The sequence below is a fragment of the Odontesthes bonariensis genome, chromosome 15 (genome assembly GCF_027942865.1).
Source record: "Odontesthes bonariensis isolate fOdoBon6 chromosome 15, fOdoBon6.hap1, whole genome shotgun sequence".
NCBI classification, from domain to species: Eukaryota; Metazoa; Chordata; class Actinopteri; order Atheriniformes; family Atherinopsidae; genus Odontesthes; species Odontesthes bonariensis.
In genome coordinates this window covers 18,330,023-18,344,942 of record NC_134520.1, presented here as the reverse complement: position 1 = coordinate 18,344,942, position 14,920 = coordinate 18,330,023, and the positions used below count along the sequence as shown (strand labels likewise).

Below are 14,920 nucleotides of genomic sequence, written 5' to 3'. Positions count from 1 at the left end.
CCCAATCCCAAATTCATTCTGATTAAGATCCACGGTATGAGGTTTTGTTGATGGCTTCTGATTCACAATTGCTTTGGTTTGTAGCACAGCTCTCACTTCAAATGACCAAAACGTTCCAGCTATCTGGAACAGGGGGCAGCAGGACTGTACATTCAGTCTGGAGCTTAAAAAACATCAAAGTGTTTGCACACATGCACGTACCATATCCCTATCATGTGCAACCAACTTCAGGCTGCAGTAAAATAAAGACACAAAAGTCTGTGATCATGTGTTCAAAGGCTCAGAGAAGGAAACTGACCCCAAAACTAAATAGACTAGGACTCAACCCATGCCAAGAAGGACGAAATCAAGGGGTGATTTTTGACTCGGATTTTCATTTCAAGTCGTCATCTTCTAAAGAAACGAGGTCGTTTCTCTCCCTGAGCAACACAGAGACTACTTCAAATTTTTAAAACTAGAGTACAATAAATCTAAAAATCGATCACACTTATTTTGATTTCTTAACAATGGATAAGGAACTTTACAGCCTACACTTGACTACCTCTCAGATGAGCCCTTATTTTATAAGTCCCCGCAGATCGTATGGGTCTTCACCTTAAACTGCAGAACAAAAACATGTAATAATACTGCTTTCAGCCAGTCTGCTCCAAACAGCAGCAGCAGCCTTTCAGAGGATGTAAGAGGAGCTAAAAATAGTGTCTTATGACTTCAAGGTTTTAGTATTATTAGTTTTTGTGGTTTATCATCTTTAAACTTTTATTTTTTTTCCATTTCATTTTATCAGTATTAAACTGCTCATAAGTATTTTCTGGTTTATTTATTAGCCCTGTACTATTTTACAACGATCAAACAATTTTGTGCAATATTTCACATTTTTTCTAACTGATGATTCTAGCTGATCATTTTTTTATCGTTTTAACTACCCACATTTTATTGTTGTCCTATTCAATAAATTATTCGAGTCTATTGGTCTTGATCAGTCTTTATATCCGTTTCTTAAGGCACATTGATTTTCATTCTATTTGACACGTGTAACACAAATTAAGATATGTTGATTGATTGACTGATAGAAATGCATTTGATATGAAAGTGGTCGGTTAAAACCTCCTGGCGACAACTTGAACCAATTAAATTGAACACAAATCTGGAGACAACCAAATTGAAGTCACTTATTGTTCTTATCCAGTTCTGCTTTTATCTCTCCTGCCCTGTCTCCCTTTTCATCTAAAAATACCACATGGCAGGGACTATAGCTGTGTGCTTTCTGACTTTCTTTCCAAGCTATCCGGCAAAAGTGGTGTTATCCTATTCTATTTAATCTTTTAACTGTTTGGTGGAAACATTTGAAAACGACAAGTAGAATTGGACCATACATCCATGAAGATAATTTCAGCTCTAAAAGGCACGTCGTATGCTGATGAGAGCATATTTGTAATTCTACGTGTTTGTGCATTAAATGATGCACAAATAATGTGGCTTCTTGTCTTGGACAAGCTCCTACATATATCAAGGCAATAAGTAATAATTAAGTAAATGAACAGCTTTCAGACATGGATGGTTATTGTTTGCCACATTTTAAGACACGACGGCGGAGCCAAAATAACTCTGGGCAGAGTGCAAAATGTTTATAAAGAAAGAATGCAACAACTTAAAAATATTTGAATCCTATTATCAATTGTATGTACAATTCCGGGCCAAAAAAACATGTCACCACTTTAACGGAGCAAATAGATTAAAAGCCTCACATTGGGAAAGTACTGCTATGATTAATGTGTTTCAGCTGGCAGAAAGTTATTCAGTTTACATCAACCTAATAAATGAACTGAGGAGACTGTTGAAACGACAAAAATTGGGCTAACAACGGTCAAACTTTAATGTCATTAACCAAAGTTTAATTACTGGTATATCTTGTCAAGACAGTTGTGTTTACTCATCTTCAGGGATGAAATGTGGTTAGAATAAAATCTAAATGATCATGATCAGCAAACAATGAAACATTTGGAGAAATCAATTTGAAGAAAATCAATATTAGAACTCACTATGTGCAATGTTTAATCGCGAATGTAAGTGCAATTCTGCACACAACGTGAAGGGAACTCAAGGTATGAGGAATAAACGTCTGTGTAGCCTTAAATTCCTGCTTCAGTATTTCCTGATCACCTAACAGCTCACCTGCTTCCCTGAAAAGTTAACTTGCATGGCCTTAATACTGCATGGGGCATGACTCCCAACTTCTTTTTCGTGCAATGAGTTGGGATCTATGAATACACCAGTGAGCTTCACCCTCATTTCTGTCTTCCAGCTCTTCCCCAAAGTCTTCTTCAACTCTGTAAAATTCACTCTGTATCATGGGCTATTTACATAAGATGCGGCAGTCGCACTTAGTTCATTGTCAGCCACACATCGAAGATGTCAAAATATCACTCATCACTAGAGAAGCGGCCGTGTGTGAAGCCTGACATGGTGTGTAGGCGCCTCCCCAGGCAAAGCCTGTTTCCCCGTAGGCTTTTAGAGCGAGAGCCGTAAACTGTGTGTGCAGACACAGTGAGTTTTCACCGTGCATTTTATTTCTATTTACAATTCTTCACATTGACACTGTTCTTTGAATGTAGGGCTGTAAATCAATTCAATGTCAATGGGATACAGAAAAAGAAACAAAAAAAACAACAACAATCTTTTGATTTAAAAAAAATAAAAATACACTAATCGGTAACAGTAGCAATCACCATCATGAGTTGTATGACAGGATGAATGCTTGCGACTTGTTTCCATGGGAATCTTTCTCACTAACACCTTCCGTCCCACATTAGGCAACGTGACATCAGCCTTTTCACAGTCAATTCTTAAACACACTCAGCAGCAATTAAGTTTCGCATTAGAGCTGTTGTTTGCAAAAGTCATTCTTGTGGATCAATGGTATTTGCAGTCATTGATCAGGTAAGCATTGACCTCTGTGTGAACACAGGTCTGGGAGCACGGACAAGGGATAGCCAACTATTGATTCAAAGCTGTCTCTTACATTATGTCTGTTTCAAATTGAGGATTGCCTAAACCAGCTGTAAGAACACAAAATCACATTCTGGCTGCCGTCCCTGAAGGTTAGAGGGAGAGACGGGGAGGGAACCTGGCACTCTCTGCACTGATAAAGAGAAAGAATATGCTTATCCATTCAGAAGCAATCAATATGCAGAGGAAGGGAGGGAGGAGGGTGAGGATGAGATGGAGAGATACCCTTGTCAAGTCGACGCTATGTTCACTCCCTGAGTCTCTGGGGCAATTTGGCGGTTTTAGTGGATTTTGTTTCAGCTGCCTCTGACCGTAAATGATGCCAACAGTCATGTTTTTTTTAAGTTGCTTCTTGTGTTCACGACCAGAAGAGTGACTGCAGGGTGCATCCTGTTGATGAAGAGGTTATTTAGAGAACAGACTCCATGTTCCCAATTTAGCAGAGCAGGAGCTGTGGATCATCAGCCCATCTGCCAATGGTCACTGGAGAACATCCATTACTTCAACAAATTTCCAAAACACTGCTGTCAGTATGTATTTCTGTCTGTGCATCAATCCACTCTAAAGTCTATTCAATTTCAACATTCAATGTGATTCAAGTCAGCCCACTAGTTGGTAGGAAAAGTCAATCAGAGGGAATTTGATTTTAGACACTGATTATATCTGTTATTCAATAAATACGGGGAGAAGACCCAGGGAGACAGAAGTTTTAAGAACATTTCTTTTTACTTTTACAACATGGTCACTGTGACAATGCGGATATAAGCTCAATTTGTTGATGTCTCCAAATGAGTGTGACACGGAGCACAAACTTGCTTTGTGACTCTCTCTCTCTTTCGGTCTCTTCTTCTATTTTTTGTTCTGTCCAAGGAGTCGCAGGAGAGTATTAATTTGCAGCCCATTTCTGTCTTAATGGTAGTGAGTGTGTGGGTGGGTGTGTTTCTTCTGTCTGTACTGTATCAGAGAGAAGAAAAAGATGAGTCAATGATACCAGCATACTACTCTCAGGGCCGCTCTAAAGTCCTCCATGTTTTTAATCACCCGTAACTCTAACATCTAATTAATCATTAACATTTCTCCTGCTGATCCTCAGCCCTCTGGGGGCACCTTGCAGAACATCCCTCTCTCACATTATCTTTGTTTGTGTGTGTGCGCATATACAGCATGTGTGTGTGGCAGGTGGCCAGGGGAGTCGTTAGGATAGCAATTAGTGTGGATGAGGGTGTTAGTAGGCTGAAAAACATCTCCTGCACTATGTATGTACTGACCAATATACCTATTTTGTCAGGGGTTGTGTTCCTGCTTCCTGTTTTCTACATGATACGGGGGAAAAAAAGAGCCATGTTAATGTCAATTTCTGTAGAAAATAGCATCAGGTTTTCCAAACATTATATGTTTGGAAGCAGTCGGATATGGTGTTCGGTTTAATTCAGTTTCTCTAGTGTTGTTGTCATTTAGGGAAACAATGTAAAGAGGGAAAGGAATGGGATATTCTTCAAACTTATGTTGCGTTTCTGCATTTTCACTGGACCAAAAAATTAAAACCCCCTTTTTTTTAAGTGGTTGGGCACATCACTAATCACTAATTAATTATGACAATTATCATAAAATTGCACACAGGCTACTATTGGAAATTGGCTTTAGCTTGTTTTTTAAAAATTAATTAGTTGCCCTTAATTTAAGAATGTCTTGTCCTTTCTCGATCTATTTTTCCTGTTCCCAGACAAAAATTATAATAATAATTTTAAAAAAAGATAGTGAGAAGTAATTACAGCAGGTTTGTAACGTACACTCCAGTATCTGCTTGTTGTGAGTAAAGCAATGCCACTGCGTGGACAGTAACTAGAATTCAGGAAAGAGATTTTAGTTGCTCTGATGCCTTTTTAATGAGACATGTAAGAGTATAAAAGTGACAGCTTTAAATCAGAGGATAAGAAAGGAACCTGCATGAAAGACTTCATCTATGTCTTCAGTTAAGCATTTCTGGTGGGTGTGTTGCTGTGTTTTATCTGGACATATGATTCTTCACCTCGAAACTGACCTTGTGCCAGTCAAGAAAGAACACAGTGAATTGCTGAGGCTCTTGTGTGCCATACGTGTTGTGAATGCTTGAAAACCTCGGCTTGCTGTAACTGGAACTGCCTCTGGTGAGCCTGAGCTATAAGCTAAAAATCTGAGATGTGAATGTGGCTGTGAAACAGAGAGGCAGGAGGTTAGCCTATGTCATCTAAATGTAGCCGGATGGAGAATCTTTTCCACCTTTACCATCAGCTTCCATCCTCCTTAGCTCGTTGTTCACATCCTGCCTCCCCTCATTTCCTCTTCTTTCCACGTCTCTGCTCGTCTACGCCCTCTCTTCCTCGTCATTTCCCTTTTGTCTCCTCTTTCCCTCTCTCTTCCTCTGCTCAGTGTGTACAGACGGTCGTGCACTTCACTGCCAACGGTGATTTATACTGCTTAAGCAAATGAGTGTGGCTTACAGCATGTTGCTCCTTCTCTGCTTCATCAGTACACATTGCATATAACGCTGGAGCAGGTTGAAGCCTGCAGGCACATACACAACCACTGAAATTGATCTAAGAGACATGCTAGAGGGGTTCTTCTGCAATACAATGGGCTGATGTGATTCATTTCTGTGTTTTGGATGTAGTGGAATGTGTAATTGAGCATGTAAATTTTTCAGCTTTGTGCCTCTTGTGTAATGATTGTTTTTTCAATGGCAAAATTGCCTGTTTGGGTCACTCAGTGACTCGTTAGGTAATGCTTAGAAAGTACTAGAGTTGAAAGACATGAGTGAAATCAATATGTTTTCCAAAACTGGCTGACATCTTGACACGCATGTGAAAAAAATAAATGGAATAAATTATTTTGAAGGGAGAGTTCACTCCCAAATATATATATTTTTCTTCTTCTGGTGTGACATGTTTAGTTTTGGAAATAACAGCTGTAAGGATGAATGGGTGTCAATCAGCCTAAAAAACATTTGAAAAAGCAATGTTATTCAAGAAGATTCTTAAAAAAAATGTGACCAGTTTTATGTATCTGTTTTTCTATCAAATTAAAAGCATCAACTCTATGACTGAGCAAAGAAAAGAGGTCTGCACTGGAGAGCAACTGGAAGTAAAGATTCATGTCCTCTGGCCTAATTGTTAAATGCTAACTTATCTCCGCAAGCTAGCCAAGTTGACTCAAAGAACAGAAACAGAAGATTTCTATGAATGGATGGAGTGGGAGCTGAGACCAAAGTGGTCAAAGAAGGCCGACAACGTTCCAGTCAATATTTACAAAAGTTGGGAACTCAAACCATTTCAACCTCGAGGTAAAAATTGAACTATAGGTCAGAGGAAAAGTATTTATGATATAGGGGTGCACTTTCCCTTTAATTAACAGTGTGTCACTCATATGCACTGCATCAGACGAACCTTCAGTCTTACTGAATAAGTTCTGCATATTTCAATTAACAATGATTTCACTTAATTCCTGAAAATTACAGTGTAATGAATGATCATATCGTCACAATTCAATTTCACAGACACTTAAATGTTAGAGTAGTAATGGGAAAACAGGTTTGCTCTGCTATTTATGATTTTTTTTTCTGGATTGATTAAAGTCTTCTACATGTAAGAATATTTACAGTTGTCCAATAATGTCTTAACTATGTTTAGCAACTTATTAGCTTAGTACTGCGTCTTTAATGCAGAGGTTTTGCAGATGCATTGACTCTGTCAGTATCTGTAATCACACCTGCTTTTCTTTACTCATTTTTTTATGGAAGTGCAGCAAGCAAATTAATTAATTTGCTCTCAGCCAGTCTAATTTTTGTCCTCAACACCCTGAAATAGCCATGCTAATCTCAGAAAGCACAGCAACTTCGGCTCAACAAATGGGAAGAGGCATCTTCAGGAAATTCTGTTTTTGTGCGAACGTTACAGATTGACTGGTGTGACCTCAACATGACACTTAGAATCTGCAGCCAGAGGGTTTTTAATTCAATTTTCCCATCGATGGTTAAAATGAATGGAAAAATATTAATGAGGTCATTTATATTACCATATCAATCCAAGTTCTTTACAGCTTTATTTATACTGTACCTCTTTTTAATCATGACCAAACCAAAAATGAAAAATGTGACAAACTGTGCCATAAATGCATCTCAAGAATATAGCATGAAAGGTAACTTTTGTTAAAAAAAAGAAAAGACAATAACTTGTGGAAGTGATGAGATACTGTTTTTATATTTAAAAACAGAATGCAGAGTCATAATGACCCAGTTCGATGTGCATCTGACTTATTACATGTGACAGTGTCAAAGTGTCAGGATAAAGGAGACCCTGCCCCATGGATACCTGTGACCTGGTCGACGAGGATGCGGGAGGTGATGATTCGGCCATACTGGGAAAAGAGCTGCTCCAGCTCCTTCTGGGTCATAGTCTTGGGCAGGCCGCTCACGTACAGATTGGCGTCACGAATAGAGGCTGAGCTGGGTCGTGCATAAGACACCTGGGAGGGTAAAATAAATAGTCTTAGAGCTTGAACATATAAATCAAGGCTCCAGTCCTTATCAAGCATTACAATCATAGGTGGCTAGAATCTCGAGAGATCATAGTGTTAAACCTACATGGCTTTCATGTGTGTGTGTGTGTGTGTGTGTGTGTGTTATAGATGAGAAAGGGCGTGGATCATTTGATCCATAGGGAGGAAAATGAGACTGTATTTTTCTTCCTTGCCATGGGGATTACTGTTTGGAAAAGATTTAGCTGTTTCGAACACTAGAGAGATTACACATTGTGCCTCATCCAGTTGCTTGCTCAGGGACACAGAGAAAAATTTCCCCCTTAGTGGAAACCACAGGTGTTTCACTTTCAAAAGACAGCTCAGGATTGGGACAAAAGAGCCACTTAATATTCTCAGTGAAAGCCTGGCTTAATGATAAAGGTAAGAGTTTTTTTTATTTTCTTCTTGAATTTCAAGATGTCTTTCCCCTCGACTATCAAGTCAACATAACAGCAATCAACTTTCAAAGAAATCAGCCAGTCATTTATTCCTCTACTTAAAGATTCAACACGTGGATGTTATCTCTAATGTTGCAAATGGCAGCAAATGATTATGCTTTGCAGCTCCCATCAGTTACTCTTGACTGCAGAACTTCTACAAAATCTTCATTTGTAGACACAATTTTTTGGCAGTGAAAACTTGTAAATGCCTTTACCATTGCTGCTGACTGAAGTAGCTTTTTCTCCCAGTACTCTCATGACCTCTGACAAGTGGAGACCCAGGTCATCGAACAAGGTTCTAACCAGACAAATATAGTGCGTATGCAGTTGTATCCTTGAGCAATGGCATGGAAATCCTGCTTGTGAGAGAACAGGATTGGGAACAGCTGGCTTTCCCCATGTCTCACTTTTCTTTCACACATTTTCCTCTTCAGCCTATCTGCTCGGCTCCTCCGTCTTCCTCTCTGTAGCTCTCTCCCTTTTCGCTGTCGGGCAATTTTCCGTCTGCTTCCGTCCTGCATGCTGCCTCACTAAACCTTTCCAGAGTCTGCCTCTTTTTTGCTCCTCTTTTCTTCACTGTACAGCTCTCCCTCATTTTCTCTCCTTGTCAGCCAACTCCAGATGTCTAATCCATCAACACCTCCTCAAGCTGTGAGCAGTATTGTGTACAAGTGCGGTGCATGTGTGAAACAGAAGTGTGTGCTTGTGTGCAGGAAAAGTTAGAAAAACTTAGTGCGAAGATTAAAATAATCACAAGCGCACACTGGATAAATGTGTCTTAGACTGTGTGCATACGTGTCACTGTGAGCTTCTCGCACCTTTGGCATGCTGCTTCCCCTCACACCTCAGTTGGAAGGCAGCATCGCAGCCATTGCTGACAAAATCGAAGGTGTCACGGTGGAGGAAACCGCAGCAGTGAAAACCGAGTCAGAGACACTTCGGAGAGACATTTCGCCCGAGAGAATGTGAATCTCTGGGCCTAGTGTAGTGGCAGAACGTAGGAAGGGTGTGACACGAAAGAACGACAAGCTTAATTTTAGAATTACTGCACTGCCTTTTAATGTACCTTGTTACCTTTTGGCTTTTCAGTCTGTTGTGCAGAGAGAAAGCAAGGAAAGAAAGTAGTGGGAGGAGAGACATGAAGTGTGAAAGAGTGATAGTGTCAGACAGAGATGCAGCGTTGTCTTCTATCATTACGAACCGCTTTTAAGTCGGGAACAACTTGAGGCTACCTCTTGTGTCATGAAAGTGTAAAAGCGAAAATCCGTGAACTCGGAATGCTACACTGTGTGAACAACCTTCAGCCTTTTCCATCTTTGAACAACCACTAAAAATGCCTGTTTTCATTTAGTATTCCATGTAGGCTGCTGAGCACCGATCTACAGTTAGAAATTCTGTTCTGTGGTATTCTTGAAATGTGCTTATTGTTACTCTTAATCTCTAAACTCTCTTCAAACATCCTGGCCACAAGATGGCATCTGCATGCTTCAGAAAAGACCCAATGATTACGGCTAAAACAGGGAGAGTATTGCTCAAGCTACTTTGAAAAATTACTATCAAAGACCAAGGCCAAGCACAAAAACAATTCAAACGAGTCTAATTTAGAAGAGATAATGTCTTTTTCTAATTAACTAATAAATCAGAAAGCAAACAGATATGATGCTGTTTGGAAGATACCGTGTGGTATCAGTAAACACTCGCGACATTTTTTGGCTTATCCAAACATTTCTAATCTTAGCTCGGCTGTGGTGCAATTGTAGGTTCTATTAATGGCACACACGGACCATACCGTCGATGACAAACACATTAAATCATTATGGATATCATGTTAGATAAACAGCAATGTTAGACCAGGGGGAGAATACAGTGCTGAATCAAGGCCAAGCCAGACAGTTTATGCTGTCTAGGGACTGCAGGGACTCTCTGTGGGATTCCCCGCTCGGCATCAGGCTAATCCCACCCTATTAGATTACATTAGACTGGACTAGATCAGATTAAATCAGATGACAGAAAGCGAGAATCCAGGGACTGCCACTGAGCAACAGCCCGGCTTAACAGCAACAACACATCTGCAGCGCAGAGCAGATAGGATATGCAGTGGATATGAGCTGGGAAAGTCAGATCAGCAGTGAGATTAATAAATTGTTGGAAAACATTTGCGAAAACAAGTTGATGTAGGGTTTAATTTTTAGTCTTCTAAAGCGTCTGGATGAAGAGTAGTGCAGTGTGGGCACAGATGTATCCATTTTACCTCTGTAACAACCACAATTAAGCCTGACAATTAGTCATGCCATTTAAAACGCAATAACAGAACACTCAATTATTTTGGAAAATGGGATGATTGACATGTTTCTTCTCTTTCAGTCGGTGATATCTATATAATTTCACCTTTAAATTTTGACATTTAGAAAAGTAATTAGCATATGTGTCTTTTCCATTCAGATAGTCTTTTTATTTCTGCAGCTCATGCATGTTAATCCAATCTCGCCCTTTAGCACATTCCACAACAGCCTCACGATCTAAAAAGGCTCTTGGACAAAAGAAAGCAGCCTTATAATTTAACATGACCTCCATAACCTTCTGAAATACATGACAGGATTTTTTATTTCCTTTTGCAATGACTGTTTTCTGATTTCCAGCTATTTATTTTATGTGTGTAGAAATGAATGTGGTGTTGATCACCTTGATTGTTTTGGTCTGAAGTCTGAGTCCATTTAACGTGTTGATGGCTTTCTCTGCATCCTTTGGGTCGATGTAGTTGACAAAGCCGTAGCCCAGACTCTGCCCTGAAATGCAAGAAAAAACGAAAATGATTTGAAAGTGTTACCTTTATTCAGTATGATTCTAAACTTGAAATAGTAACAAATTTCAGTTTGACTGAAAAATTGGAGACAGTCTGTGGGAAAAGCTAATGCTCCATCTCGACCACTCACAGTCCATACTCCAAAGCACAGTCACCACTTGGGCAACATACACCTTTTTCTGAAACAGCCTACACAACATATCTTTATTACCGCTGGATCCCAGTCGGTTAGCACAGTTGAGTTACAGCTTGACTACGTCATTTAATTGGGCCACCATCTTTGTTCGTGTATGCACACACAAGTTACTCAAGTTATTCACTGAGGTTTGTCTGAAGCCGCTACACTGTATTGTGTGAGTAAATGTTCAAGACATTCCGCTGCTTCGTATCGACAAATTCACCGTGCAGACGTTGTCTTTATGTCACTTCAATGACGCCACAGCTATAAAAACAGGATAGTCTTCATGGGCTGAAAAAATTGTGAATGATATCAACTTCATTTGGAATTTGGCTGTATTAATATACAGTTACACTCTACTGTTTTTACAAAAAGATGGAGCTTTGTTTCATGTACAGAGCGCCTAGAACCAACTGATTTTATTTTAGTTGAGTGAAGGATGTGTTAATCTGGGTTTGATAAACTTTCAGTCAAACTAACATGTTTACATGCATTTTAATTATTAATCAGGCCGACACATAGATTTCTTTTCTTTTCTTTTTTTTAGTTTTATGCTGAGTGAATCTTGCCAAAGGCTCCAAAAGTGTTGGTGGGATTTTTGTCAACCAGGTGTCGAGTGAAGCTTTCTTTGTTGCTGCGAACTGTAATTTTAGATGGATAAGATGGCCTTGTTACAGGGACTTTTTCCACTTCTGCACTCAATAATTCCAGAGAATTCAATTGAAAATATTGTAACAAAAATGAGCAAAATTCAATTTAGCAAAAATAAAATTCCTCTTCCATTATCCAAATGGATGATTTCCTTGCACTCCTGACTACTTGTTTCTGCTGATCTTAGAGCTTAAAGCAACTGTGTTCAGCTGTTGACACTATACAGTATATAACATATATGTGAACTCCGATAACAGTCATAAGAGTCATAAGAGTGAAACTCACAGGAAATGTTATAACAGGTACGAACAATATGTGTTCATTTCTTAGCAGCTGCGAATGAAAAGGAAAAAGAATACCACCCCCATTGCCTTCTAAGCTCAGAGTGCTTTAGATAGCAGATTTCCTATGAGAGTGAAGCAGGCCTGACATCTCCCAGTGTTTCCCCAGTGGATCAAGCCTTTCAACAGGCTTAGGACTTTAAGCGGACGCCCCCAGCCATCAGGGCCTTCTGTCAACAAACAGCCCCTATCCTCTACTGCCACACACAAGCACAAAGAATCTCAGGCAGTTTTAGAAGAGCAGCATACAAATATTCATGCTAATGAGAGCAGACAGCGGTTAGTCAGAGACAAAGTGAATCACAAAATATGGAGCGTGGCTGTTTCGCAAAATAAATACATTTGGGCTATGGATATCCCAACACAGAACAGCTCAGAAGCAAGCAGGGGAAGAGCCAGGAGGGGACTTGTCGTCCTAACATCAAACAGCTGATAATTTTTGCTTCTTCTCTTTTCTCCTCCCTCTTCTCCTCTGGATTAACAGTGGATTATCAGGCACTCTATTGTTAATTAAAAACCTGCCATCCCGGAGAGACGACTGCTATTTATAACAAGCCATTCTCTCCTTACTCCTCTCTTCCTCTCTGACTCTCAACTGACATCAGGTGTTAAGTTTGGCAGTTCAAAATAACTCTTAAAGCCAATTTTGTGGCTCCTTTTTTTATTAAATGGTACACCAACACACACAAGAAACTATGAATAATGAAGAGAGGGAGAGAACATGTAGCAAAGGTATTTCACTGAATAAATCAAAACTTGAATTTAGCATTAGCTTGCCAATAAAGCAAAATGGACCGTAAACAGCATTACAAATAACCCAGCAGTATTCCTAATGGTAACTGTTCTGTTCATCTATTCAATTTAATTCCAGATGAGCACAGCTGAGTGCCTGGTACTTGTAAAGCTCCTCTAGCGCATTTTCTACTCCTCTAATTCATACTTCCCACTTTCCCAGGACCTTCCTCACCCCATTCCTCATCTTCAACAAGAAATGGGTGGTTCAACAAGTATGGCCAAGAGAAGGCTCTGGCAAGAGCACTCATGCATGGGCACCAAGATGGACCAGTGCTTATTGCTACTGACACACTCATCAAACATGGAGCTATCCAGGCAGCTAAATGAGGCTAAACTGGCAACCATGGACACTGTTCATGTTTAAGGGGCAGTTATAGTGAAGGGTCTGCCTAAGTGTGTGTGTGTGTGTGTGTTTGCGTGTGTGTGCGTGTGCGTGTGAGGACGCACATGTGAGTCACCATAGAATTACAGTCTTAAAACAAACATAAAATTCTATTTAATTTGATTACAGCTCTGATGAATGTGGTACCCATCAGCTGCTGTATGTAAATGATCATTTGTGAATGCGCACTTTAATTGGATGTGTATGCTCTATACATGCGGATCCTAGGCTCATATTTGCATATTTTTTATACCCCACTCATATCTTCACTCCTTCTTTGGCAAGTCTAACAGCCTCTAGGGCTGGAAGGACGAGGCTGGGAGCGGTGCTCGCTGGCTGGCATCATTCCCTAGGTGAGCAGAAGATGAGGGTAGATGGAGGGAGACATCTGCCTTCAGCATAAGAGAAGCTCCAGGAGGGGATTCCACCCACCATCGCCAGCCTGTTGCAGAGCAGCTAACAGCAGGGAGCTATCGGCAGACTGCCACAGATGGGTGGGAGATGCCACATCAACGCACCACACTGGCAGATGTACACACATGCATGTAAACACAACCACTCAATCACAGTGGCACACATGGACCAACGCAAGTGGTAGGCTAAGGTATATCTTCCCAGCACGGCAGTGAGAGTGGACAGGCTGGCCATTTAGTAAATTACTCATTGTGTTGTTGTAGATGCAAGAACTGAAAAGACGAAGACTTTTTAAAACTTTTGTCTTTTATGTATTGTATGCAAACACAATCGCACATGTTAAGGCAATGCCGTAAGCAGTTCCAAGTCTGTAACCTACACTCTACACATACAGACACACAAACAGGCAATGTGGCTGGCTTCAGCCTATCACAGCACCTCCTGAGTCTTCCTCAGTGCTCCCCAGCAGGATAAGCCCTGCATGCTGTTTGAATTTGAATCACACCATCACAGTTCCATTTCCAACACACCACGGTTAAGCACAATGGTGATGCGGTTTAAAGTGGCTCAGTACCACCAGTGTTGTGCATGAACGAGTTCAAAAGAACGCGTTCATTGAACACGCTCATTTTTTCGTGAACGTTGAACTGAACGCAACACATTTTTTAATAAAGAACTTGAACGTGAATGAGTTCATATTATGTGTCATGAACGGCAGACATCACTGTAAATGAACGTTGTAATTTGTTTTCCATTGAAAACTGAGTGACATCTGTTTTCTCTTTTGAAACGCAACGAGAGAAAGTTCCTCCCTCCTGTATTCTCGCTGGTGCCGCTTAAATCATGTATCACCAGACAGAAATGGTTTTGACATTGTGTGTGCAATGCATTGCGGGCAACGTAGTGTCCGGCTGAGAATAGTTGAATAACATACTGGCTTCCGCACGACTTTACCCATGATGAATTGCAGCAGAGCGGGGTAGGCATAGCAACGCCGCGTAGCAGGCAACAACGAGAGTGCGGAGGGCTGGAGGAGCGAGCGAGAGAGAGAGAGAGAGAGAGAGAGAGAGCGCGCGCTGCAATTAAAAAAAAAAAGGCTAGTGGAAGTGATGGCACGGAGACAGACACCGATTCTCCTTATGAACATTTAAAACAATTTTATACTCTTGCAAACCAAGACCCCGACGGCATTTCATATTATATATTCTTTTTTTTAATTAAATGCTGGTAGATTTCATTGCACTAAGTATAGAACTGGTCTACCTTGTCTGTACTGCTGCAAGTTTCATCACCTGGTAAGAAACCCACAATTGCAGTGTCATGAGCAAATGTCTACAATGAGCAGTTTCAAAGAAC

At 40.4% G+C, this 14,920-nt stretch overlaps 1 protein-coding gene across 7 annotated transcripts in view; it reads right to left on the bottom strand.

Annotated features, from left to right (window-relative positions):
* elavl4 (ELAV like neuron-specific RNA binding protein 4) overlaps nt 1-14,920 on the bottom strand; it is an 84,282-nt gene that overhangs the window by 19,343 nt on the left and 50,019 nt on the right. For all 7 annotated transcript variants that reach the window (XM_075485320.1, XM_075485314.1, XM_075485315.1 and 4 more), the window contains 2 exons: nt 10,683-10,786; nt 7,353-7,506 (listed from right to left, as the gene is read on the bottom strand). In XM_075485320.1, coding sequence (XP_075341435.1) covers nt 7,353-7,506; nt 10,683-10,786 — 258 coding nt within the window. The remainder of the gene's footprint in view (nt 1-7,352; nt 7,507-10,682; nt 10,787-14,920) is intronic.